This window comes from Pantherophis guttatus, chromosome 11, assembly GCF_059756535.1.
Source record: "Pantherophis guttatus breed Tessera chromosome 11, ASM5975653v1, whole genome shotgun sequence".
In the NCBI taxonomy this organism is placed as follows: domain Eukaryota; kingdom Metazoa; phylum Chordata; class Lepidosauria; order Squamata; family Colubridae; genus Pantherophis; species Pantherophis guttatus.
In genome coordinates this window covers 11,158,994-11,185,968 of record NC_142073.1, presented here as the reverse complement: position 1 = coordinate 11,185,968, position 26,975 = coordinate 11,158,994, and the positions used below count along the sequence as shown (strand labels likewise).

Here is a 26,975-nt window from a genome sequence, read left to right as displayed (position 1 = left end):
CTCGAAATCGCGTTTGTGGATTCGTTGATTATTTCTTGTTCAGTTTCTATTTCTTTGCTGTAGGCCCTGGTGTTGGGCCTATCTTTCTTAGACATTTTTAGGTATTTATTGAGTCAATTAACCATCCTCTGCTACCAGCTTGTTGCAATATTTTTAGGATCAGACTCAATAATAATAATGAGAGTTAGAGGTTTAAATATATTTCTCTTTAATTATAATAGGCATTCTATATTCACTGAATATTCACAGATAGAAGCAAAGAAAATGGTGAAGGTGGCTCCTTATATATACAAAGGGTGGAGCCAAGAGTGGGAGTGGTGAATTATGAATACATTAAGAGTCAAAGAATAAGTTAACCCCTGATATCCCATATATACATTATTTACACATTAGGGAATAAGGCATTTACATCTGACAGAATATTTTCACTGACTGCCTGTGTTCAATTCTGGCAAAATAAAGAGCACCAGTTTTATGGTATAGTTAAGTGTTCTGCCCCAGCTACAGACCCCAAAGAACGCAGCATACACGAAGTCCGTTCAAACCTTATTTTACTAAATAAACCAGTTTTTTACAACAACGGCTGTTAATTAACTGCATTAACAGCCGCCAAGAATTCAAAGAATAATAACTGAAAGCTTACTGTGGTTGGCAGACTGCCCAGAAGCAATTTGCAGGAAGCTGATAAGATAAGCAAGACAAGACATGAAGGTATGTGAACAAAGTTGTTCCCTGCAAATTGCTTCAGTCAGTATTCCTCCTTAAATAGGCTAAGGGAGTGGCCAATTAGCCCCAAGCCTTACTCTCAAGGAGACTTCCTCCTGAGGAGCCATTCCTGCCTTTTGGCAGCTCTGCACCCCCGTGCATCAAGAAGAGGCTCCTCCTCTTCATCCTCTTCACTTATAGGAGCTTCTGGAGGTTCTGAAGGCCCTGGCTGAATCCCCACCTCTGGCACCACATCTTCTCCAGCCTCCTCATTGTCCAACTCGAGTGCTAGCTGCACAGGCTGCTGGCGCAGCACCACACCAGCCTCCTCGCTGTCTGAAACAGCTACTAGTTGCACAGGCTGCATACGGGCCACAACAGTTAAGTAAGAAGGTAAGAAATGGTGGAAGGTATTAGTAGCTCACGTGATAGGTAGCTAAACCAACCAACGACGGTGTCAACCACCAACCAACTCACATTACCTCCAGCCAGGGTGACCCCACCACCAGATGACACTCACAAGGCGTGACCAGTTGGTTACGTGACCAACTAACCACATATACCTATAAAAGCAGAAGAGAAGTGAAATAAGACGCTTCAGCTGATGTTTCGCTCATGTTACCTAGCATGGTGACAAAACGTTTGGAAACTAAGCAAGAAGCTTGGAGAACAAACCACCACCAAACATAAAGACTTCCCCTGTCCAGTCGTTTCTGACTCTAGTCTAGGGCATGGTGCTCATCTCCGTTTCTTGGCCAAGGAAGCCAGCGTTGTCCGAAGACAATTTCCATGAACATGTGACTAGCATGGCTATAATCTAAAGCTGAACTGAACACTGTTACATTCCCACCAAAGTGATACCTATTTATCTACTCGCATTTGCATGCTTTTGAACTGCTAGGTAGGCATGAGTTGGAGCAAGTAACGGGAGCTCACCCTATCACGAGCGCCTGGGTCTCGAACCTGGGCTGTCAGCTCTCCAGCTAACAACCTCCGCATCTTTAACTGCAGAACCATTGCGCCCCTTATGATTAAGTACTTTGATCTGTGTAAAAGTCTAAATGGATGATGTAATGGTAAGTGTTGAATATTCAAATACAGTCAGTCCCTAGTGGCCAAGTTAGTTACTACCTATTCTCTGATTGGTTGGAAGATGACAGCTCCGGGTATAAAAGGGAGCTGTCAAGCGCGGGAGTTTCGGCATGTTATGTATATTGAAGAGAGTTGAATAAACATTACTGTTGCTTAATTAATTAATTAATTAATTAATTACTGATTTACAGTAAATATAATAGCAATAGTAGGCAGCCGTTAATCTGTTCATCCATTTAGCAACAGACTCGCACATAAATAGCCACATGTTTAGCGACAAGTTAAGTGCTCATAATCTCATTTTTTTAAAAAAAAAAAAATTCCAGCTGCTTGTAGAATTTTTAGCTGCATCCCAAGCTTTGCTTAAACGGATGGCCATGAAAATGAAGAAATGGCACATTTATCTCATGTTCGTCATATGTGACACACTTCTAAATATATGTAATCTCCACAAAGGAAGAATTAGGACCCTAGATACGATTTAGAGCAGTTGGTGGGTTTATCCTTTTCAAAGGTGTCATTTTTAAGCCAGTTTAACAGTTGATGGCATACCGTGTTTTCCCAAAACACGCCTTGTGTCAGGCGTGCCTCCTTTCAGATTTCAAGAAAAAATAACCCCGACTCCATTTTCATAGATAAAGGTACTTTTACTGAAATTGAACTGAATGCAACCAATGAAAAGCAAGATCTGAGGCATAGGCGTGAAAATCCCATATAGAAAGCATCCCCTCCCAACTGTCCAGCGTAAATCATCCAATCCAAAGGTCTTCTAAGGATCAGGTGGAAGCACATGTCTGGCAGCGTCATCATCTTGGAATGCCACGACTGTTGACCTGATATCAACTTCAAAGAAAACTTCAAACAGAGCCTTGGTAGTACAGTGGTTTAATGCACCCTGTTATTAACACAGCTGCCTGCAATTTCTGCAGGTTCGAATCTTACCAGGCTCAAGGTTGACTCAGCCTTCCATCCTTTCCAAGGTAGGTTAAATGAGGACCCAGTTTTTGGGGGCAATAAGCTGACTTTGTATAAATATACAAAAGTATGAAGGCGATTGCTTAACACATTGTAAGCCGCCCTGAGTCTCCGGAGAAGGGCGGCATATAAATCAAATTTAAAAAAAAGAAAGAAAGAAAAGAAAAGACTACAGCTAAGATTCACTTTCATTTTCCCCTCCAGCATGCTTCCCCCCCAAGCTCTCCTAACTCCCCCTCCCCTCCGTTTCCATGGCAGCCGAGCAAGCAAGCGTTGAAAGAGCGGAGGCTGGCACCTTGTCTTATATTTTTTTGAACCCTGAAATAAGCTCTTGACCTTATTGCCATGCACTCAAAAGCCCAATTGGGCATTTATTATCAGGGGATGTCTTATTTTAGGGGAAACAGGGTAGTTCTTATTTGATAAAGGGATTCCTTCTCAAGCAGAGAAACTTGAGATTAGTTCAGTAGCAGATATTCTAAATTTGATCACCTTTCTTTTAAAAAATACATTTAGAATCCTGGTTGTGAAACTGCACAGGTGACACGAGTATACGAGTTGTGGTTTAAAACCACAAGTCACCAATTGTGTGAGCCGTTCTTTAAATCGCAGTCAGCAATAGTTTCATTCAAGGGAAACTGATATTTGTTGCAAGTTAGGGCTGTAAAATACTTCTTTTTCGTCCATCCTAAATCTCTAGCCCCGTGATGGCAAACCTATGGCACGCGTGCCACAGGTGGCATGCAGAGTCATATTGGTGGGCATGCGAGCATTGCCCTAGCTCAGCTCCGGAGTGCATTCATGTGCCGGCCAGCTGATTTTCGGGCCTTCTGGGCCCACCGGAAGTCGGGAAACGGGCTGTTTCCGGCCTCCAGAGGGCCTCCGGGGTGTGTGGGGAAGGCCGTTTTCGCCTTCCCCAGGCTCGTAGAAAGGCTCTGGAGCCTGGGGAGGGTAAAAAATGGGCCTAACAGGCCCATCGTGCCATTGTGTGCCAAAAGCGGGGGGAGTGCAGGGGGGGGTCGCATGTGCATGCGTGGGGGCGGGGCGCATTGAATTATGGGCATGCGCATGCACAACCCCCCCCGCTCCCTCCACTTTTGGCATGTGACGGCAAAAAGGTTAGCCATCACTGCTGTAGCCAGTCGGCTTTCTTGAGTCATATAAACCGCTAGTTTTGGACCAGGTTAATAATTCACTTTCCGTTATCCAGAAAACATGATGGTTTACCTTCAGATGCCATTCTTATATCTCCCCCCTTTATGTTTAATTTAATGTATTTATTTATTCAATTTACAGGTAGTCCTTGACTTACGTCCACAATTGAGCCCAACATTTCTGTTGCTAAGCGAGACAGATGTCGAGGGAATTTTGCCGCATTTTGCGACTCTTCTTGCCACGGTTCTTAAATGAACCACTGCAGTTGTTAAGTCAGTTAAGTGAATCTGGCTTCCCTCTTGACTTTGCTTGTCAGAAGCTCACGAGGGGATCACGAGACCCCAGGACACTGCAACCGTCATAAATACGAGTCAGTTGCCAACCGCCTGAATTTTGATCATGTGACGATGGGGATGTTGCAATGGTAAGTGTGAAAAACGGTCATAAATCCTGTAGTAACTTCAAATGGTCATTAAATGAACTGTTGTAAGTTGAGGACTACCTGCATACGCCACCCATCTCATTAGCCAAAGGGATTCTGGGGCAGCTTGGAATACAATAAAAGCAGAAATATAAAAACATTAACAGGTAACAGGTATTATATAAAACGAATAACCAGGTATACGAGGTGGGATCTTCTCTCTTACTGCTCCAGCTTTAAAGACCCCCATCGGGGCCCAAAACCAGTTAGCAGAGCCAAGGTTTTAAGGTTTTTAAGGAAAGTTACAAATCAAACTTTTATTGTGGTCAGTCTTCAGGGATCTTCTTCAGGTCTTCTTAACAGGCAGGGTAATTGAATATTGCTGGATTACCAAGGAAGCAGTTTTCCATCCACGTTCACGAAAGTGCCAGTTTCTTTCTCAGAGAGGTGGGCCAGTGTTTTGAGAATTTCTTGTACACCGTCCTCAGCTGTAGTTGGGGCTCTCAACTGGAAAGAAAAGAAAAGAAAAGAAAAGAAAAGAAAAGAAAAGAAAAGAAAAGAAAAGAAGGGAGGGAGGGAGGGAGGGAGGGAGGAAGAAGGGAAGGAGGAAGGAAGGAAGGAGAAGAGGAGGGAGGAAGGAAGGAAGGAAGGAGAAGGGGAGGGAGGGAGAGAGGGAGGAAGGGAGGGAGGGAGGAAGGAAGGAAAAGGAAGGAATGAAAGAAGGAAGGAGAAGGGGAGGGAGGGAGGAAGGAAGGGAGGAGAAGGGGAGGGAGGGAAAGAGGGAGGGAGGGAGGGAGGAAGGAAGGAAGGAGAAGAGGAGGGAGGAAGGAAGGAACGAGAAGGGGGAGGAAGGAAGGAATGAAAGAAGGAAGGAGAAGGGGAGGGAGGGAGAGAGGGAGGAAGGAAGGAAGGAAGGAAGGAAGGAAGGAAGGAAGGAAGGAAGGAAAAGAAACAAAAGAAAAAACAAAAGAGAAATAAAAGAATAAACATGAATGAAATATGCCAACTTTTCCCCTAATTTATTTGCAAATTCAATTTTTTTATTTTGCATAATTAATTTTACCTCCATTTCTCTTACTGATGTCGTAAACTTTTTAATTAGTTGTGAAATAACTTTCTTTTTCATTCTTTTTTTCATTTTTATCCGATGCAATGAGATACTTAATGGACTGCTTACTATAAGATGGTAATAGTTGAGATACGTAAGCCATGATTAAGAAATAAATGTTATGGCAAAAATAGAATATATAAAATTGTGTTAAAGATGGAACAAAAAGCTGAACAAATTTATGACCGGATCAATGCTCTGTTCCGAAAAGATGTATTGTATGTTTGTCTGTGTGGTTTAAAAAATTTTTTTAAAAAAAAATTGCAAAAAAAAAAAAAAAGATACTTAATGGACTATTCAACATCTTTCGTTTAAAAAAAAAAAAATCCCAACCGAGTCTAATGAACAGAGGACAAAATGTATTGCCACAAAACCTATTCCTAGCTACTGACTTAAAAAAAGAAGAATTGGACAAATATATGATTTTTTTATTCTGTAGGACTTTCTTGTCCAACAATACTCTATTGCCAAATTCATAACAATAAAAGAAAACAGTATTAAGTGATCAGGTGGCTTTCTTGATATCAAAGAAAGAATGTTACTTCATTAAACTGTTTTTTTTTTTCCTGGTTCAATTAAGGCCAACCCCAAGACTTTTTCCCCCCTGTTCTGTCCCCATCCCCACACACACACAAACAGCCAGCCAGGGGTTAAAGAAGTACTTGGCACACACCAGGTTCATTATCAGGAACTTGGCAGCAATACGATAACCGTCTGCCAAGTGCTTTACTACAAGAAGAGGGAGTGTTCCTCCACCAGATAACACCAACGAATACACACAGTTTTCAAAACAGTCCAGCTCAAACATGAAACCTTCAGCAGATTCGGCGTTGTACAAAGTGACTAGCCAGAAGTTAGCTTTGTCCGTCACAGAGTCTAAATGGCCACCACACTCTCTTATATAGCCTGTGAGGTGTGGTCCAGTGACTCAGCTTAATCCCTGACGCGCCTCCTCATCTGCTGCAAACGTTTATCTCGCCTTCGTTGGCGTGGATCCAGGAACGACTTATCACCCTCATCGCTGTCATCGGAGACACCTGGCTCCTGGTCAATTTCCTATCCCTCGGCAGACACCTGAGGCATTGCCAGAGAGGAGGGGCCTGGAGAGGGAGGCCTGGCTGGCTCCTCTCCTTCATGTTCGGAGCCTTCTTCCTCCGATAAGATGGGCTTGGGGGTCGGAGCCACAACACCCCCTAGCTGTTAAAAAAAATACTTTTGAATGTCCAGAAAGTGAATTAGTGTAATAGCATGTTAATGTAGCAGCTCATATACAATGGATCAGGGGTCTCCAACTTGGCGACTTTAAGACTTATGGACTTCAACTCCCAGAATTCTTCAGGCTGACTGAGGAATTCTGGGAGTTGAAATCCATAAGTCTTAAAGTTGCCCAGGTTGGAGATCCTTTCAGTAAATGTATTGACTTTATGGGGAGAAAGACTCCGCTACAAATCACTTACTGTTTCGTTTCCACTTCCCATATCTGTCTGCAGCCATCCAGGGTGCAATGCAACACACAGGATCTCGTCTTGGGCATATTGTAGGGACTGGCATCGGTTGAGCATGTTTAAAGCAGCCTAGAAGTGGGGGGGCATTGTAGAAAGAGGACGATGAATGGCACATCCTATATCTGCAAAGAATATTGTACGTTGTGCAGCAGCTGCCCAAAAAGCCAATGCAATCCTAGCAGTAGTGAAATCCAAATTTATTTACTACAGGTTCTGTGGGCGTGGCTTGGTGGGCGTGGTGTGGCTTGGTGGGCGTGGCAGGGGAAGGATACTGCAAAATCTCCATTCCCACCCCACTCCAGGGGAAGGATACTGCAAAATCTCCATTCCCTCCCCACTCCAGGGGAAGGATACTGCAAAATCCCCATTCCCACCCCTCTCTAGGGAAAGGATACTGCAAAATCTCCATTCCCACCCCTCTCTAGGGAAAGGATACTGCAAAATCTTCATTCCCACCCCACTCCAGGGGAAAGATACTATTCCCACCCCACTCTGGGGCCAGCCAGAGGTGGTATTTGCCGGTTCTCCGAACTATTCAAAATTTCCGCTACCGGTTCTCTAGAACCTGCTGGATTTCACCCCTGAATCCTAGGCTGCATTAACAGAGGAGTAGAATCAAGATCACATGAAGTGTTAGTGCTACTTTATAACGCCTTGGTAAAACCACTCTTGGAAATACAGGTAGTCCTCGATTTACAACAATTCTTTTAGTGGCCTTTCAAAGTTACAACGGCACTGAAAAAAGTGATTTAGGACCTGGTTTTCTCCGGTTCTTGAGAACCAGTAGTAAAAGTGGTGGGAGACTCCGCCCGCCCACCCTGACGTTATATTTGGCAATTTGTGCATGCACAGAAGCTTCTGCGTGCGCGCTCCTGTTGCAAACCGGTAGTAAAGTTAAGTAGAACCCAACCCTGCTCCATTGTGATTGTAAATCGAGCACTACCTGCATTGTCTGAGATTTTATATGAAAATCTATACATATAAGATCTATAAATCTGATATTTATACGACAATCTGGGCAGCGGCCAAGTCTTCTCCAAACCTTGCTGCAACGATAGTTGGGGATTTGCCCAATATCCCATGCCAGAAGGTTCGTGATGGAGCCGCAGTCACTGGATATATTCACAATTGCAGCTTTGCTGCAGCTCATGCCTTTCAGCAGACTGTCCTTGGATGCCTTCCTCAGCAAAGGTAGGAAGACCTGAAGAAAAAGAGTGGGGGAAATTAAAAACAGAGGCACGCTATGGCCGGGTATGGAAAAGTTCACCCTGGGAATCTGCAATAGCAATAGCACTTATATACTCCTTCACAGTGCTTTCCAGCCCTCTCTAAGCAGTTTTTATAGAGTCAGCCTCTTGCCCCCAACAATCTGGGTCCTCCTTTTACTCACCTCGGAAGGATGAAGACTGAGTCAACCCTGAGCCTGGTGAGATTTGAACTGCCAAAACTGCTGGCAGCCGGCAGTCAGCAGAAGTAGCCTGCAGCACTGCACTCTAACCACTGCGCCACCGTGGCTGCAAATGATAGTCCAGAAATTATTGATCCAAGGCTGTCTTATACTTTTATAATCCTGGTGCAAACTTCTGCCCTTTCCTAATTGAGAAAGCTACACCTGATGAAACACATTTCTTTTTATTGTTATTATTAGTTTATAATATAAAACACAAAAATCGGTTCTTTTGGTGCAGTAGAATAAGATAATAGCATCAAACCTCAACTTTTTTACTTTTACATAACAGTATAAACAAGCCATTTCTACAACAACAAACCTGTCTAATCAGTAAAACTCAAGAGCCTTGGTAGTACAGTGGTCTAAGGCACCCTGTTATTAAGCTGGTTATTAAGACCAGATGCCTGCAATTACTGCAGGTTCGAATCTCGCCAAGGCTCAAGGTTGACTCAGCCTTCCATCCTTTCTAAGGTAGGTAAATTGAGGACCCAGTTGTGGAGGCAATAAGCTGACTTTGTATAAATATACAAAAGGATGAAGGCTATTGCTGAGCACATTGTAAGCCGCCCTGAGTCTCCGGAGAAGGGCGGCATATAAATCAAAATTTTTTAAAAAAATCAAAGTTTCATTTTTTCCCACACCTCAAGCACAAAGTCCAGAAGCGGTTTCCAAATAGAAACAAAAGAAATTGTGTGGGGGTTTTTTAACCAAAGCCACTAGTTTAGCCATCTCTGCTAACTCCGTTAACTTTTGCAACCATTTGCCCATTGTGGGAATCAAAGTGCCCTTCCATTTTTGCTCATAAACCGATTATCACATTTTTTTTTATTTTTTAAACAAACAAACAAACTATACATCTTTGATCAATTCAGTGTTTCATCTGAGTACATATTTTGTGCCCTCTACATCCTCCTCCATCATTTTCATGCTGTGTTTCAATCCCTTTATTTCTTCATTTTGGCTTACATTTCTGTTTAATACTTCTAATGTCAATACAAATAGCAATGGGGATAAAGGGCATCCTTGTCTTGTTCCTTTCATTATATTAAACTTTCTGTCATATCTCCATTCATCATTACCTTTGCTGACTGTTTATTATAGATTGTTTTTATCATATTTACGAATCTCCCCCCCAAAATCCATGACTTGTAGTTGCTTTATCATAAATTGCCAATTTACGGTGTCAAACTCCTTCTGTGTATCCAAAAATATCATTGCCATTTGTTTATCTGAATGTACTTCATAATATTCCAGAGTATTCAAGATCGTCCTCATGTTGTCTCTAATCTGTCTTTTGGGTAAAAAAAACCATTTTGATCCATAGGTATAAATTCATTGAGCATCCTTTTTAGTCTACTCGCCATTATTGATGCAAATATTTTATAGTCTGCGTTCAACAATGAAATCGGTCTGTAATTTTTAATCTGTTGCAAATCTGTATTTTCTTTAGGTATGTTGGAAATGAATTCAACCAACAAGCACGGGTCGATGAAAACAAAGAGACTTTATTAAAAGAAAATAATAAAAAACAATTTTGCAAAATAGGGTGGTATCCCAGCAGATATCAACAAGGAGTTTGAGCCAGGAAGCCACACCTAAAGTTTCAAAAGCATTACATTTTATAGTTCCCTATCCCGACGCCCCCCCATGCCCCTCCTACATCGCATCCAGTGACCGATCACGGCTAATCCAAAGCACCTTTTAGAGAGAACATCATCTCTTTTCCCTAATTACATATTTATCAAAACACCTCCCCATAACTACCCATACAATATTTTGCAAGGATAGCTCTTTCTTATCTCTACTGCCCTAGCATTAAGGAATGTCCCCTTTTTCAAGGCCTCTTTCTAAAGGTCCTAAAACAAAAGAAGATTTATTCTAACACAGCATTGTTACATATTGGTCAGCATGTTCTCCAACTATCTTAAAGCAGAATAATATCTAACAAATTTACCAGAGTAGCAGAGTTGGGAGGGACCCTGCAGTCTTGCCAGGTGTCCACTATTTGAGCAGACAGTCTGCTTTTTTCACATTATGTTCACTATTTTTTTTCACAAAATAGTGGACATTTTTTTTATTCAAAAGCTTTATGGTGAAATGGTACGTAATCTAAAGCTGTACAGTAAGAGAATAAGGATAGGAGAATCGCGTTTTGTCTTTTTTTTTCAATAAGTTAGAATGAGACAAAGATCGAATATCCATTGAACTCAATGAAATTTCTGCCTTAGAAGAAGTTTATGTTCATCTGCAGGGTGATTCATCCCTTGATAAGTGGACGTACTTTTTCAAGAAAGAGCCAGCTCCGAGTTTACTGAAACTGTTTCAGTATTGTGCAACAATTCCGATATCAAATGCAAACGTTGAACGAATGTTCAGCGTCATGGGAAATTTGTGGACTGACAAACATAACCGACTGCTTGTACAATCAGTTCGAAGTGAACTTTGTATATCTTTTAATACTTCTCAACGTTGTACTGAAATTAAAGAATTATTCCTTAAACACAAAGAATTGATCAAAGCTGCGCAGTCAAATAAAAAATACACACGACAGCAAAGTAAAATGTAATTTAATATTTTACATATTATTATATTTGATGTTTTGAATTTTAAGTAAAGTTTTGAAGTGATTATTTTAATACGTGTTAAAATGTTTGTAAGAAAATATATAATTTAATTGTAATTTTTTTTTATTTTTTTACTACTTAACAGCCCCCCCCCCCCCGCTTGTCCGCTATTTTTTGGAAGCAGACCTGGCAACCCTAAATCCAACCCCCTGCCTAAGCAAAATTGAATCTTTACTTATATGCATTTCTAACCTATATACCTACATACTATTTTATTTTTGAATTTTCTCATATCCTACAGGTATAAGGGTAATATATGCCTCCATCCATGAGTTTGGTATCTTTGCATTTACTACGAGTTCCTTAAATACTTCCAACATTACATTGCTTAGTACATTTTATAGTATCTTGTATAGATCTGCTGGTCGTCCATCCGGACCCGGTGTTTTCTCATTCTTTTGTTTTTTTAATTGCTTCTGTTAGTTCCATCATCGTTATTCTTTCTTCTAGTGCTTTTTTATATTTTCCAGGTATTTTAGGTAAGTCTGATTTTTCTAGATTTTGTTCTGTCTTTTCTCCAGATAGTGACTCTCGTTTATATAATCTCTCATAGTAATTTTGAACTATTATTTTCTTTTCTTCATTTCTATAACATATAGTTCCTTTCTCATCTGGTCCTTAGCTGGTTAATTAATTTTCCTCCTTCTCTGTTTTTCATTTTGTATGCCAACCACCTGCCTGGTTTATTTGCATTTTCAAAAAAGTTCTGTTTGGAAGCCTTTGATTTATTTGCCAGAATCTCTTGTTCAGTTAAGTTCATTTCATGTTTTTTCAAGTCCATTTGTTTTTTAATTTTATAATTTTGTGTGTCTTTTTGTAGCTCCTTCTCCAGCTTTTTATACTCCTAACTTTTTTTGTGCTGGTCTTTTCTTTTTATTCTTTTTTCCCAAATATGTCATTACCAGCCCTCTAATATATGCTTTCACTGTATCCCATACATTTTGGAGTGATGTATCCTCTTTTTTGTTTACTTTAAAGAAAAGGACCAACTTCTTTTCCATAAATTGTTGAAATTTTTTTTCCTGTAAAATTGTCTGGTTCAAAGTCCATCTCGACCTTTTCTTTTGCCCTTTCCATTCAATTGTAATCGGATTGTGGTCTGCCCATATATTTGTTTAAATATTAACTTCTTGTATATTAACTAATAAATCTGTTGACATCCACATCATGTCTATTCTAGACCATGACATATGCCTATTTGAGTAAAAAGTATATTATTTTTCTTTCAGATGTCCTTTTCTCCATGCATCTTGTATACTTAATTCCTCAACCATTGTGAAAAAAGTCTTTGGAAGTGTTTTCCTAGATTTCTTATTTATCTTTGTTGTTTTATAGTCCAAACCTACGTCTATCACCGCATTAAAATCACCCATTATATAAATATTTTCATATTCAAATTCTAGTATTTTTCCGTGTAATTTCCCATAAAATTCTTCTTGATTATCATTTGGTGCGATAATGCTATCAACAGTATTTGTTTGTAATTCATTGTTACCTCCACCATAAGTATCCTCCCTTCTTCATCAACAAATATTTGCTTGGGTTCCATTTTTTCTTTAATATATAACGCTACCGCTCTCTTGCTTTGATCTATCAATGAAGTAGATAATACTCCCAGTTTTGTATGTTCTAATGGTTTTTTGTGTTGTTTTCTGCTATGAATCTTGCAAATATATAATATCCATTATTATATGTTTGTTTAGTCTATCTAACTTATTTAAAGTTCTATTCCTTTTTATCGCCGAATTTAATCCATTTATATTTATTGATATTGCTTTTATTTCTTCTTCTATGATTTACTTGTTAATAGTTTTTGTCACTCTTGTCGCTCTTATCTGTCTCTGTTCTTTTGCATCTTTTCCCATTGCTCCTTCTCTTATTGCTCCCTCTTCCTGTTCCTGTGTTCTTTCCTTTGTTTTGTCTTCTTTCTCCTTTACAGTTTCTTCTTGGTCTCTAGTCTCTCTTGCTTTTCCCAACTTTCCATCTTTGATTGAAGTCCCCAAAATTGCTCATAAAATATTTCCGCTTTTTCTATTGAATCTAATCTGTGTCTTTGTTCTTGCCAGGTCACCAATATTCCTTCTGGGATTAACCACCGAAAACTCACTCCTTTTTTTATTAACAACTTTGTCAAGAAATTATATTCTTTCCTCAGATCTCTCACTCTTCTGGGTATCTGTCTCAGCACTACTATCTCTTTATCTTTGTACTTTATTGGAGTATTCCTTGCTATTTGTAGTATTTCTGTTTTTATCACTTTCTTTGTAAATCTTACATGTACTTCTCTTGGTGGTTTATTTCTCATTGCATATCTTGTATATACCCTAAATATTTCATCGATCCCATTTAATATCTTCTCTTTAGGTTCCTCCATAATTTCTGCCAGTATCTCTGCCATAACTTTTGCCAGGCTTTCCTCCTTCTGACCACATTTCTTTAGTGACTTTATTCACATCTTGTTAGCTGATAATCCAGTCACATTGATTTTACCAATGGATTAGGCAGCCCAACCGCTGGATCCAAAGTTGCTACTGTAAGAATACAAGAGCCCATCCATTTCCTCCAGAACATTCGTCACATGAAGCTTTCTGCCAGCAAAATTCTACCAACACTTCATTCCATCGCTAGCTCTTTCCCCGTTGGCTGGAAAGTCAGCAGTAAATGTGGCATTCGGTGCATTCTGTTAATATTAGGGACATATGTTTTGACTTTCTGAGTTCTGTATCGGAGAGATCTCTTGTTTTGGACATTCTTTTCTTCTGGGTCTTTTTTCTTGAAGGACATACTAGACCTCAGTGGTGGTTGCCCCAAGTTCGCACCGGTTCTATAGAACCAGTAGTAAAACCGGCGGGAGGCTCCGCCCACTGACCCCGACGTCATTAAAACACTTCTGCACATGTGCAGAAGAGTGCGCGCACGGCCCCGCTGCGAACCAGTAGTAAAGGTAAGTAGAACCCACCCCTGCTAGACCTCATGTTATGACACTGAGTTTAAATGAATTCCCTATGGGGCTGACTGGTTAAAGTGAATTTAACCCTCTTAGGAACTGGGTCAGTTTTGATCAAATTCTACCCCTTTCAGCATTAGTTGCTTTGATCAACTGACCCCTTTTTGATGTTCCCATGTTACACTGACTCCTTCTCCACCCAGTTAAGCATATTTTGGATCAGGGCTATACTTTTGCCCAAGGCAGAAGAAATGCCTATTTATTTATTTAGAAAATTTATATTGCCACCTAATCGCACATGGCGCCTGTTCTTAAAATCACTATTTCCATTCCCATCAGCAAACACTGGTGTAGGTCCATCTGGTCACCAAATGCTAAGTGCAGTAGAAGAAAGATGAAAGGAAAGGTTTTCCTTGTCCAGTCATGTCCAACTTTAGGGGCAATGCTCATCTCCATTTCTTGGCCAAGTGAGCCAGCATTGTCTGAAGACAATTTCCATGGACATGTGGCCAGCATAACTATACGCCAAAGGCGCATGGAATACTGCTACTTTCCCACCAAAGCGGTACCTATTTATCTACTCGCATTTGCATTTTTGGATCTGCTAGGTTGGCAGGAGCTGGGGCAGGTAAAGGGAGCTCACCCTGTCACATGGTGCTCAGGTCTCAAACTCAGGTGGTTAGCTTTCCAGCCAACAAAACCACCATCTTAACTGCTGAGCCATGATGCGCCTAGAACAGGGCTGTCAAACTGGTGGCCCACAGGCCGGATACAACCCTCAGAGGCCATGTCTACCTCGGATTTGCAAAGGCAAAAAACATCATGATATGTCACGATCCAGCCCGCAACGCAATTGACTTCGACATCCCTGGCCTAGAACAAAGTGAAAGAGTTGTGGTGGCGCAGTGGTTAGAATGCAGCATTGCAGGCTAATTGTGCCCGCTGACAGGAGTTCGATTCCAACTGGCTCAAGATTGACTCAGCCCTCCATTCCTCCAAGTTCAATAAAATGAGGACCCAGGTTGTTGGGGGGCAAGATGCTGACTGTGTAAACATGTAAGAAAGTGCTATAAAGCACTGTGAAGTGCTACATAAGTGCTATTGCTAAGTGAGACCTAGTTAAAAGGAGAGATCTGAAGGACATTCCTACCTGGCCCATTACCATAGGACCAACGACATTGGTATTGTACACCTCTAACATGTTTTCTGGTGTCTCTGATTCCAGACTGGATGACTTTACTATTCCAGCATTGTTGAACAACAGATTCAAACCAGCTCCGTGTAGACATTCGGTAATTTTGGCTGCAGCAGCTTTGATGCTGGATGGATCAGAAGTGTCTAAAACAGAAATGAGAAAGATTTTTGTATGTGACGCAAATCCCTAGCGGGGAGGCAACACTGCTGTTGCCCAACAAGACACCTAACTGGATTTTATATATGAGAGTTCTCCATATATTAGAAAAGTGTTTCTTAACCTCAGTAGACAGGTTCCAGCAATCCCAGTCGAAGGCTGGATCGATAATTGCACCTCCCAAGAACCTGCTATAACTTGCAGAATTGCAAGATATAGTTGCAAAATGCAGAGCAGGAGAATCAAAACAATCATTTTTGGGAACTTTTATGAAAATATATCAATCTATACTTTCCAAAAGGGTGCTTTGATTGAAGAACCAACCACAAAATGTTCACGTCATTGCATTTCTCATTCTCTCTTGTTTTGTTGTTGTTCTTCTTGTTGTTCTTGTTGTTGTTATTATTATCTTTATTCATTAAATATGAAACTCAGTCAACTGAACATTCAAAAATGCATCACAAATACCATTGACTGGTGCTAATGGTTGATATGGGTTGCTGCCAGCATCCTAGGTATCAACCAAGTACCTTCTTAAGATGTACAATGTTCCAAGTAGCGCAGTTTTTTGCATTCAGGCTTACTGAAATATATATTCGCTAAGGTGTCTGAGAAAATGAATTATGGTTGAAGGTGCAGCAAATTTCTTCTAACCCAGCATGAAGACCAAAGATGCATTCTAAAACTAGGCATTATTATTATTATTTATTATTTATTAAATTTATATACCGCCCTACTCCCGAAGGACTCAGGGCGGTGAACAGCCAAAAGATAAAATATACATAGTACAAACGTTAAAAAACCATTTAAAATACATTAAATACTTTGGCCAAAAACAAATTTAAAACACCCCAATTTATAAGACAAATTTAAAAAGCAATTTAAAAGGGAAATTAGGCCAGGCTAGCCTGCTGGAATAAAAATGTTTTGAGGGCACGGCGGAAAGTACGCAGATCTGGGATCCTCCGTATCTCCAGGGGAGCTCGTTCCAGTTGGCAGATCCCCCACAGAGAAGGCTCTCCCCCTGAGGGCCGCCAGTCGACATTGTTTGACCGATGGCACCCTGAGTAGCCCCTCTCTATGGGAGCATACTGGTTGGTGAGAGGCTACTGGTGGCAGAAGGCGGTCTCGTAGATACCCCGATCCTAAGCCATGGAGTGCTCTAAAGGTGGTAACCAAAACCTTGAAGCGCACCCGGAAGACCACCGGGAGCCAGTGCAGCTCACGCAGGAGGGGAGTCACATGGGAGCGCCACGTCGCTCCCATAACCACCCGCGTGGCCGCATTCTGGACCAGCTGGAGCCTCCGAGTGCTCCTTGAGGGGAGCCCCATGTAGAGAGCATTGGAGTAGTCCAGGCAGGAAGTGACGAGGGCATCAATGACCGTACTTAATGTGTCCCGATCCAGAAAGGGACGCAACTGGCGAATCAGGCGAACCTGATAAAAAGTCCTCCTGGCCACAGCTGTCAAGTGCTCTTCTAAAGACAGCCGTGAGTCCAAGAGGATACCCAAGTTGTGAGCCCTCTCCGTGTGGGCCAACGACTCACCCCCAATAGTCAGTGATGGCACCAACTGACTATATCGGGACGTCGGAAACCACAGCCACTCGGTCTTGGATGGGTTGAGCCTGAGTCTGTTTCTCCCCATCTAAATCCGTACAGCCTCCAGGCACCGGGACATCACTTCAAGGGCATCATTGGGGTGATCCGGGGTGGAGATGTACAGCTGAGTGTCATCAGCGTACTGATGGTACTTCACCCCGAAACCACGGATGATCTCACCCAGCGGCTTCACATAAATGATGAACAGAAGGGGCGAGAGGACCGACCCCTGTAGCACCCCACATACAAGGGGCCTCGGGGTCGACCTCTGCCCCCCTGCCAACACAGGTGAATGAGATTTCACAGAACCAGGGCTGCATAACATCGTAGCTTAGGTAGGTAAAACCTGGCTAGAAAGAATATGCATATATATATATATGTGTGTGTGTGTGTGTGTGTGTGTGTGTGTGTGTGTGTGTGTGTGTGTATATTCTTGTCTTTTCGTAGGCCTTTATGTGTATTTTTCTCTCAGCCGGGTTTTTTCCTATGTAAATCAAGATCTTTATACAGCCATAGCTCAGTGAAATCCCATTCACTAATTTCTAGGCTTTTTCAGACATCAAACCAGCATTTTGTTGTCTGTTGGGAGACTAAAGGGAGACTAAGATAGATCTATTTCAGACTAATTAGTCCTCATCAGTATGATAATATATATATATATATATATATATAAGATTATACAGCACACCCTAAGATCCTTTGGCCTTGTATGGTGCCTATCCTATTAGCCTGTGTTTTATTTCTTAAATGTTATGATGCAACCGCTAACCGCCTACGTACAATTTTATCTAGCTTAAAATCTCAGAACGATAGAGAACAAATAAATGGCTTCATTTTTACAGCTTTTTTGGCAGCCATGCTTCTGGCTTTTAGTGCACTCCTTGAAAGACAAAGGAATGAACTAAAGGAGAAAACAACAGATATTGGTTCAGATAGTCCCTTTACTAGGACTGCAATTTAAGCAACAGACCTATGAAGCAGGCGTAACAAATTCCTGCAGGAAATGCACGACAGATGTGTGTTGACATGTCTACAGGTAGTCCTCGACTTGCCACACTTCGTTTAGTGACCATTCAAAGTTACAACGGCACAGGTGACGTATGACCAGCTTTCACACTTACGACCGTAGTAACAGCTCCATGATCACATGGTCAAAATTCAGACGCTTGGCAATTGACTCGTATATATGACCGTTGCAATGTCCCGGGGTCTTTTGTTCGTCTTTTGTGACCTTCTGACAAGCAAAGTCAATGGGGAAGCCAGATTCACTTTGACTAATTTAACGACTACTGTGATTCCCTTAACAGCTGAAGGTCGTAAAACAGGGCAAACCAACTTAACCAATGTTTCACTTAGCAAGAGAAATGTTGGGCTCAATTGTGGTTGTAAGTCAAGGACTACCTCTACTTCCATCTCAAAAAAAAAAAATCCCCATGCAAGTCAGCTCTTGGCCCATCAGGACAGGGGGTGGGGCAACCAGCGATCATCCAGACCCTGCCGAGCCACCAGTGGCTGGCTCTCAGACCCAGGAGGAAGGACAATATTAATAAATGCTAAGAGTTAGGAGCCAGCAATATCGGGAGGGCTGCAGGTTGCCTGCTTTGAATGTAAGGGCAGGAGCCCGGAACTCACCAAGCTGGATGATTTCTACTCGGTGCTGGTGTTGGGCAGCCAGATTCTTCAAGTTCTGAAAGGTACAAAAGCGAGAGGCTTTGGAAGCTGTTTTGAGGTTGGTGAAGAATGTGAGGCTGAACAGAAAGGAAAGCAGGAAGCCGTTAAATTATTTGCAGAAGAGAAGAGAATGTTTGTAAGAGGTTTTCATCTCATTCCTTTTCCCAAGCAATGCAGGCTTTGCCTGCCGTTAGAGCAAAGTTATTAATCCCAGCTGATTCCTTTGAATCCCAGTCCTCACCTTTGCACGAGGTCCCTCTGGGTCACGGCAAGTGGCAAAGATCCATTCTGGTGGGTCGCTTTTCTCCACCAGTTGCTTCACCAGCTCCAGGCCAATGCCCCGATTAGATCCTGTCACCAGGACACTGCGTGGATTCAGCACTTCCATCTCCTTCGGTAGACAGAGCCCAACTGGAAAAGTTATGCAACTTGTGTTCAATAAATCAGGATTTTGTCCCCTTTCATCTGGCTTTGGCTTTCAGAAACTGTTTCTGTTCTTTGCACTTCTGCTGCCTACATTGGGCAGACGTTCAGAAGCTCCGTAGGTAACAGCCCACACCCAATATGCAAAGGAAGATAAATGGTTTTAGAAGCTGCTGGTTGCTTAGTGAGGGAGGAGATTGGAGAGAATATTGTGTGTTTGTGTGTGTCTGTAAAGGAAGAAAAGAAGGAAGGGAGAGAGAGAGAGAAAAGAAAAGAGGAAGGAAGGAAGAAAAAGAGAAAGAAAGAAAGAGAAAGAAAGAAAAAGAAAAGAGAGAACGAATGAAAGGAAAAGGAAGGAAGGAAGGAAGGAAAAGAAAGAAAGGAAAAGAAAGAAAAAGAGAGAAAAGAGAGAAAGAGAGAAAAGAAGTAAGGAAGGAAAAGATAGAGAGAAAGAATGAAAGGAAAAGGAAGGAAGGAAGGAAAAAAAGAAAAGAGAGAGAGAAATGAAGGAAGGAAGGAAAAGATAGAAAAAATGGAAGGAAAAGGAAGGAAGGAAAAGAAAGAAGGAAGGAACGAAGGAAGGAAGGAAGGAAGGAAAGAAAGAACGGACGAAAGAAAGAAAGAACGAATGAAAGAACGAAAGAAAGAATATGAGAGGGAGGAAAAAAGAGAGGGAGGAGAGAAGTAAGGAAAGAAGGAAAAGAGACAGAATGAAAGAGAGAGAGAGGAAGGAAGGAAGGAAGGAAAAGGAAGGAAGGAAGGAAAAGAAAAGGAGAGAAAGAAAGAAAGAAAGAAAGAAAAAAAGAAAAAAAGAAAGAAAGGAAGGAAGAAAGAAAGGAAGGAAGGAAGAAAGGAAGAAAGAAAGAAGGGTGATCTTCAAATGTAGCTTGGAACAAGTGGGCATTCTTTTCAAAGACCCAATTTTCTTCTGAGGGTGATGGAGGACTGACTGGATCCCTGCTGGATTTTTGTCACACCGCTTCCAAACAAATGCACCAGGCAGTCACTGCAAGGTACATGCAGGGAGGTGAGAATCATGGCTGATTCCCTCCTTCTTCCTTCTCTCCTTCAGCTCTAAGCAAAGGGCAAAGCACTCATTGGGACCCCATTTGCCCCTCCCCCCACCCCTCTGGCCTGGTTTGAGCATTCAGCCATGCTGGGAATCGGGAAGAAACAGATGTCCAGGAAAGAGCACAGCTCATTCTCCGCCTGTTCTGCCTGGATGGTTTAAGGACAAAAATACGACGTGGTGAAACAAAGCGTATCCAGCCAGATGTCTGGAAGGGACTCCGAGTAACGCTGGCATCTGCCGGTGGTTTCTTTTACAGCTTAAATCTTTTGTTTTAGCACCTGCGTTTTCCACCACCTCAGCATAAGTTCCTGTAGTGGTGGATTTCAATACCTTGACCCGTACCAATCGGGCTTCCGACACGGACACAGCACGGAAACGGCATCGGTCGCTCTGGTGAATGATCTCTGGCGGGCTCGGGATGGTGGTTGTTCCTCCATCCTGGTCCTACTTGACCTCTCAGCGGCTTTTGATACCATCGACCATGGTATCCTACTGCAGCGACTTGTGGGGTTGGGGGTGGGAGGCACTGTCTTACAGTGGTTCTCCTCCTACCTCTCGGGTCGCTTTCAGTTTGTATGGGCGGGAGGGCAGAGATCCACCCCGAGGCCCCTAAATTGTGGGGTGCCTCAGGGGTCGGTTCTCTCCCCCCTACTCTTTAACATCTATATGAAGTTCTCTGTGGGTGCTCCCACCCTCTGGAATGAATTACCTACCGAGCTCCGGGCGGCTCCTGATCTCCGCTCCTTCCGTCGGGACCTGAAGACTTGGCTGTTCAAACAAATAGGCTGACTCTGATTCCGGGTTTTATTATTTACTATTAATTAGTTATTTGGTTTAAAATGGGATTTTATTGTACTTGTTTCTTAACTGTGTTCGCCGCCCTGAGTCCTTCGGGAGAATGGCGGCATATAAATACATGTAATAAATAAATAAATAAATAAATCTCATCCCCCCCCTGAAGGAGAATATTTGTATCTATGCCCAGTTCCTGAACGGTTAGCAGAAACTGGGCATGGCTAGTCTAGTGAAGAGAAGGACCAGGGGAGACGTGATCGTCCAGTATCTGAGGGCCTGCCACAGAAAAGAAGGGGCCAAGCTATTTTCCAAAGCACCCGAAGGCCAGACAAGGAAGAATGGATAGAAACTGAACAAGGAGAGATTCAACCTGGAAATAAGGAGATTTTTTTTCTGACAGGGAGAACAATCCACCCATGGAACAGAAGTTGCCTTCAGAGGTTGGGGGAGCTTCATCACTGGAGGCTTTCAAGAAGAGATTGGACTGCCATTCGTCAGAAATGGTGTAGGGCAGGTGTCAGCAACCTGTGGCTCCGGAGCCGCATGCGGCTCTTTGGCTCTCCCTCTGCTGTGGCTCCATGTCAAATGATCCCACCACTAGTTGGCCCCGCCCCTCTCCCTCCCCTCCCAGTCACTCCTTGCCTGGCCTGAGAAGGTAAGAGAGACAGTGGGGGATGGAGAAGCAGCCAGGGCAGAGACAGAGAGATACAGAGAGAGGGGGAGAGAGAGAGACATAGAGAGATACAGAGAGAGGGGGGGAGGGAGGGAGGGAGGGAGAGAGATAGATATGTTAAAAGGGTTTTTTGATTCCCAGTGTTTTTTAACAACTGGTTCTCTGTCCTAATGACTGGCTGGGTAGGCGTGGCTATGGGGGAGTCATGTGACTGGTGGAAGTGAGTGACGTTGAGTTGGCCACACCCACCCGAGTTTTGTGGCTCCCGGTGTTTCCTTTTCTGTAGGAAATGGGTCCAAATGGCTTCTTGAGTGTTTAAGGTTGCAGACCCCTGGTGTAGGGTCTCCTGGTTGGACAGCGAGGTTGGACTAGATGACCTACAAGATCCCTTCCAATGCTGTTAATCTTCATTTACCCAAACTAGATTACATCATCGGTGCATGTCGGCAAGAAAACAAGCAAGCTCAGAGAGCAACCAAGGAGCCGTCTCTCCTATCTCTGTTTTCAAGAGCAGGGCTTCTCGTTTCTGCTCCGGCTTGTTTGAAACGGCTGCTGCCAAGCTCGTATTTTCTCTTGGAGTTGCTGAAGCCAAAGCCGATCCAATTTGCTTGGCATTGCAGACCCGGAGTGAGGCAGATCCATTTTCCTCTGGCAGGAATTCTGGCCTCATCCTGCCTTGCAATGTCAGTGCTGCAGCCAGCCACGAACCTTTCCCTTCGCCCCATCCCATAAAAATACGCGTCATCTTGCAGGGTTCGCTGCCATTAGAGGTGATTTCACCTAATCCAGCTGTCATAGCAACATGTAATTATGATCTGGAAAAGAAAAGAAAACTCCCTCTTTCCAAAATCACCTAAAGTTAACATTTCCATGGCATAACTCAATTCTTATAAATCAATTTTATAACTCCCTTTACTGCCTCCCCTGATAGGGAAGTGTTTTTGGTTTTTTTAGCTATCATGCAATACCCCAGGGAAAGTCACAAAAATGCGTGTTGTGAAAGGCAGAGAGAATGTGTTGCGACCAGCAACTCGGTAGTTAAATGAAGCAGTCGCTAAGAGAAGCATTACACACCCTTTGATGATCTTAACATCAGCTCTCCTTCTCCTTACAGACCTGTGAAAATTGCAATGCGAGAACCGGTTGGAAAGATACAATTTCATCCCCACCTTCGCCGCGGTCGCTAAACGAGGACTGCCTGGGCTTCCCTGTTGAGTAGAGCAGGGAGAGGAGGTTTTGTTACTTTGCGAGCCAGTGGTAAAGCAGGAAAAAACCAGATTGAAATGTGGTTTTGGCTTTAGAAGGGAAATTTCGACCTGAAGTTACTTCACAAACGTTAATGCATTTTTCACGACTTAAGCTGAAAAGTATGAGCTCTAACATTCATTCGGGCAGGGCTGAAATTGAAGATCTGGATTTCTGAGGTTGACCCTCCCCTCTCCTGGATTAGAATGCTAATATTTTTTTCTCTTATTGCACCAGAGGGCAAAAAAAAAAAAATTCCATTTTTTTCCACCAGTGAAGCTGGGAGTTCATGAAACAGATGTAACTTGAAAAATCCCAGATGTTAAAATGATGGTTAAAAAAATCAGTCAGGTTTCAATTATATTTTAACCAATTAGGCTTTGCATGACCAAACCCATCTCCTTGCTTATTTGTCGTATTTTTCGGAGTATAAGACACACCGGAGTATAAGACGCAGCTTAGTTTTTGTGGAGGAAAATAGGGGGGAAAAATCTGCCTACCAGGTATTCATCTGGCTAGCATTCTTAGTCTGGTCAGCTTCAGCACATTAGTTTGTTAGTTTTTTATCCCCTGCTTGGAGATAAAAAAAACAGCTTCTAAGGCACAGCTGAGAAGAAGCAGCAATGAGAAAAGCAGGCAAAGCACAGGGAGATCGTTTCACTCGGCTAGCACCTAGTTAGGGCTGGAAAAAAGGCTTCTAAAGAACAGCTGAGAGTCTGAGCAAAGCATGGAGTTTGCTTCACTCACCAGCGCCTCCTTAAAACATAGCGGAGAGTCGAGGGAGCAGGCAAAGCTGGGAAGATCGCTTCCCTCGCTCGTGCCTCGTTAGCACCCCGTTAGGCTGAAAAAAAGCTTCGAAAAAGCTACATTCGGAGTATAAGACGCACCCAAATTTTCAGCCTCTTTTAGGGGCGGGGGAAGGTGCGTCTTATACTCTGAAAAATACGGTATATTGCATGTACAATGCAGAACACGGGGGTTGGGTGATAAACATGCAATTTTGATGCCCATTTTGAATGGATTGGATTTTCCTGCAGACCCCAGTCTGGAGCAGTTATGGCTTTTCCAATGGTTCTGAATTTGTGGGATGCTTTTAGTATTTTCTTTTGCTGATGTAAAATCCTGGCCATAGGTTTTTTTTTTTAGATTTTAGATTTTATTGAATTTCTATACCGCCCTACTCCCGAAGGACTCAGGGCGGTGCACAAGCCATGAAATAAAACACATAGATATACAAAATTTAAAATCGAATAAAATGAATTAAATAAATTTGGCTGAATTAATACCCATAATTTAAAATTCCCATATTTTAAAATACAGTAAAAATTTAAAATTTACACTTAAAAGGGAGAAGATTTAGGCGAGGCCAGCTTGATGAAATAACAACGTCTTCAGCTCGCGGCGGAAGGTGCGCAGGTCCGGAATCCTCCGTATCTCTGGGGGGAGCTCATTCCAGATCGTCGGTGCCCCCACAGAGAAGGCTCTCCCCCTAGGGGCCGACAGCCGACATTGTTTGGCCGACGGCACCTGGAGGAGCCCCTCTCTGTGGGAGCGTACTGGTCGGTGGGAGGCTATTGATGGTAGTAGGCGGTCCCGTAAGTAACCAGGTCCTAAGCCATGGAGCACTTTAAAGGTGGTAACCAGAACCTTGAAGCGCACCCAGAAGACCACCGGGAGCCAGTGCAGCTCGCGCAGTAGAGGTGTTACATGGGAGCTCCATGTTGCTCCCATAACCACCCGCACGGCCGCACTCTGCGCCAGTTGGAGCCTCCGGGTGCACCTCAAGGGGAGCCCCATGTAGAGAGCGTTACAATAGTCCAGACGAGAGGTGACGAGGGCATGAGTGACTGTGCGTAACAGTTCACTAGCATCCCGTCCCCTATCAGATAGCAATAGCACTTAGACTTATGTACCGCTACACAGTGCTTTACAGCCCTCTCGAAGCGGTTTACAGAGTCAGTATATTCCCCCCAACAATCTGGATCCCCATTTTACCCACCTCAGAAGGATGGAAGACTGAATCAACCTTGAACCCATCAGGATCGAGCTCTTGGCAGTGGGCAGAGTTAGCCTGTAATACTGCATTCTAACTAGTGCACCACCAAGGGAGGGAGGGAAGGAGAGAAGGAGAGAGGGAGGGAGGGAGGGAGGGAGGGAAGGAAGGAAGGAAGGAAGGAAGGAAGGAAGGAAGGAAGGAAGGAAGGAAGGGCAATAGCACGTAGACTTATATACCGCTTTACAGTGCTTTACAGCCCTCTCTAAGCAGTTTACAGAATCAGCCTATTGCCCCCAACGATCTGGGTCCTCATTTTACCCACCTCGGAAGGATGGAAGGCTGAGTCAACCTTGAGCCTGGTGAGAATCGAACTGACGAATTGCTGGCATCCAGCAGTCAGCAGAAGTAGCCTGCAGTTCTGCACTCTAACCACTGCGCCACTGCAGCTCTTTTTATCTCGTTTTGATCTTAATGTTGTATGGGTGGTTGGGAAAGTCTATGGCGATCCTTGGTTATCCAAGTCAAGGTTGTCCCAAAGGTGCTTTTTCAAAAGGGCACTCGGCTTTGATTTTCCTTGAAGACATTTTGCTTCTCATCCAAGAAGCTTCTTCAGTTCTGACTGAATGGTGGAGGATGGAAGGGTGGTTGGGAAGCTTATGAAACCATTTATCAAGTGGTGGGGGGCGTGTTGATATATGGGAGTCACTCAACCACAGAATATCCAGGTACATGGCTGAAAACTAGACGTATGGGGTATGAGGCACAGGTAACACCCCGAGATGGAAGATTTGGGGGGTTTGATGAATAGATGCCCAACACCAGGACTCAAGATACTCAAGATCTTCACCCCATTGGAGCAGACCTTTGATTAAGGAGTTGCCTGGTTCTGAACGAGTTAGTTCTTGAGGTTGTGTGCTTGCAGCCGGAAGAAAACATAAGAAATCTGGATGTGAACATCTGACCATCTTACTTTCCTCCCTGCGGCCTTGTCCTCTTTCTGACCAATGACCCAGAAGAGACCTGGAACTTGGTGACATTAATTTGGACTTCACTGCTTCAGTGGGTCAAATCCAGGAATTCACAGTGCCTTCATTTAGCATTTGGCACGCATTCAATTGATCGTAATTAAATTGCTTCCTTCTTCCCAGTTCCGTAGAGTTGTCGCTTGGGTTTGTCCCTAAATGTGGGAGCTTGTGTGCAGACTTTCTACATCAAGCCATTGGTTTGAGAGAAGGGTAGAAGTCTGTTGGCAACTGATAACAAATCTCTTAAGTTGCTGCTTTGGTAACTCACCGTTGCTAGAGCTTTAAATGTCAGATAATTGTGCTGTTTATCACACTGTGTTCTTTTCTATGAAAGCTGCAACTTGTGACTGTGGACTAGTGCCCTGTGTACAATTTACAAATGATTGGAAATAGAAGGTCAAATCCAGTGTCTTTGGAAAGGGATAAATTTTGATTTCAAGTTGCATCATCTATTTGATTTTGGGGGATTATAACTTTTGGGGAAAGGTAGTTTGAACTGCTGGGCTGCCTATTCCACCAGCGTAGGTGTCAGCAACCTGCGGCTCCGGAGCCCCATGTGGCTCTTTGGGCCGTCTGCTGTGACTCCATGTCAAGTGATCCCACCACTGGATGGCCCCACCTCTCTCCCTCCCCTCCCAGTCACTCCTTACCTGGCCTGAGAAGATAAGGGTGACAGCGGGAGATGGAGAAGTGGCCAGGGCAGAGACAGAGAGATACAGAGAGAGATGGGGAGAGAGAGAGGGAGAGAGAGAGAGATGTCAAAAGAGTTTTTTTGATTCCTGGTGTTTTTTAACAACCGGTTTTCTGTCCTAATGATTGGCTGGGTAGTCGCGGCTAGGGGGATCATGTGACTGGTGGAAGTGAGTGACATCGAGTTGGCCACACCCACCCAGGTTTTGTGGCTCCCGGTGTCAGCCTCTGGAGGTTCCGAAGTCCACCCATCATTCCCCGATGGCCCTGGCCCCATCTCTGCCTCCCTCATCCAGCTCTTCCCCAACCTCCAGGACTGGCCCATGTTCTTCCTCAGCCTCATCTCCGTCCAACTCTGCAGCTTCACAGGCTGTGGGCGGACCACAACAGATGGCCCTCAAGGAAAGGTCTGTAGAAAGTCAAAATGCTCTTAGAAGATATGCTCATTGTG

At 43.2% G+C, this 26,975-nt stretch overlaps 1 protein-coding gene and 1 long non-coding RNA gene across 3 annotated transcripts; one reads left to right on the top strand and one right to left on the bottom strand.

The window, feature by feature from the left end:
* Window positions 1–2,423: 2,423 nt before the first annotated feature.
* On the bottom strand, window positions 2,424–19,300 carry LOC117670539 (uncharacterized). 2 transcript variants are annotated; one of them, XM_060681598.2, is made up of 7 exons: window positions 18,847–19,209; window positions 18,567–18,621; window positions 15,133–15,320; window positions 8,004–8,162; window positions 6,914–7,030; window positions 6,470–6,653; window positions 4,766–4,855 (listed from the first exon to the last, which is right to left on the bottom strand). In XM_060681598.2, exons 1-6 carry the CDS (start codon window positions 18,991–18,993, stop codon window positions 6,513–6,515), a joined length of 807 nt encoding a protein of 268 aa, XP_060537581.2. In that variant the 5' UTR covers window positions 18,994–19,209; the 3' UTR covers window positions 4,766–4,855; window positions 6,470–6,512. The 2 variants fall into 2 exon arrangements, with proteins under 2 accessions (XP_034281674.2, XP_060537581.2); XM_034425783.3 differs by lacking the exon at window positions 6,470–6,653 and having other exon boundaries at window positions 2,424–4,855; window positions 18,847–19,300.
* A 1,763-nt stretch (window positions 19,301–21,063) lies between these two features.
* LOC132709425 (uncharacterized) lies at window positions 21,064–25,960 on the top strand. The gene is made up of 2 exons (XR_009620441.2): window positions 21,064–21,550; window positions 22,683–25,960. It is a non-coding gene; the product is annotated as an uncharacterized LOC132709425 (long non-coding RNA).
* Window positions 25,961–26,975: the final 1,015 nt, after the last annotated feature.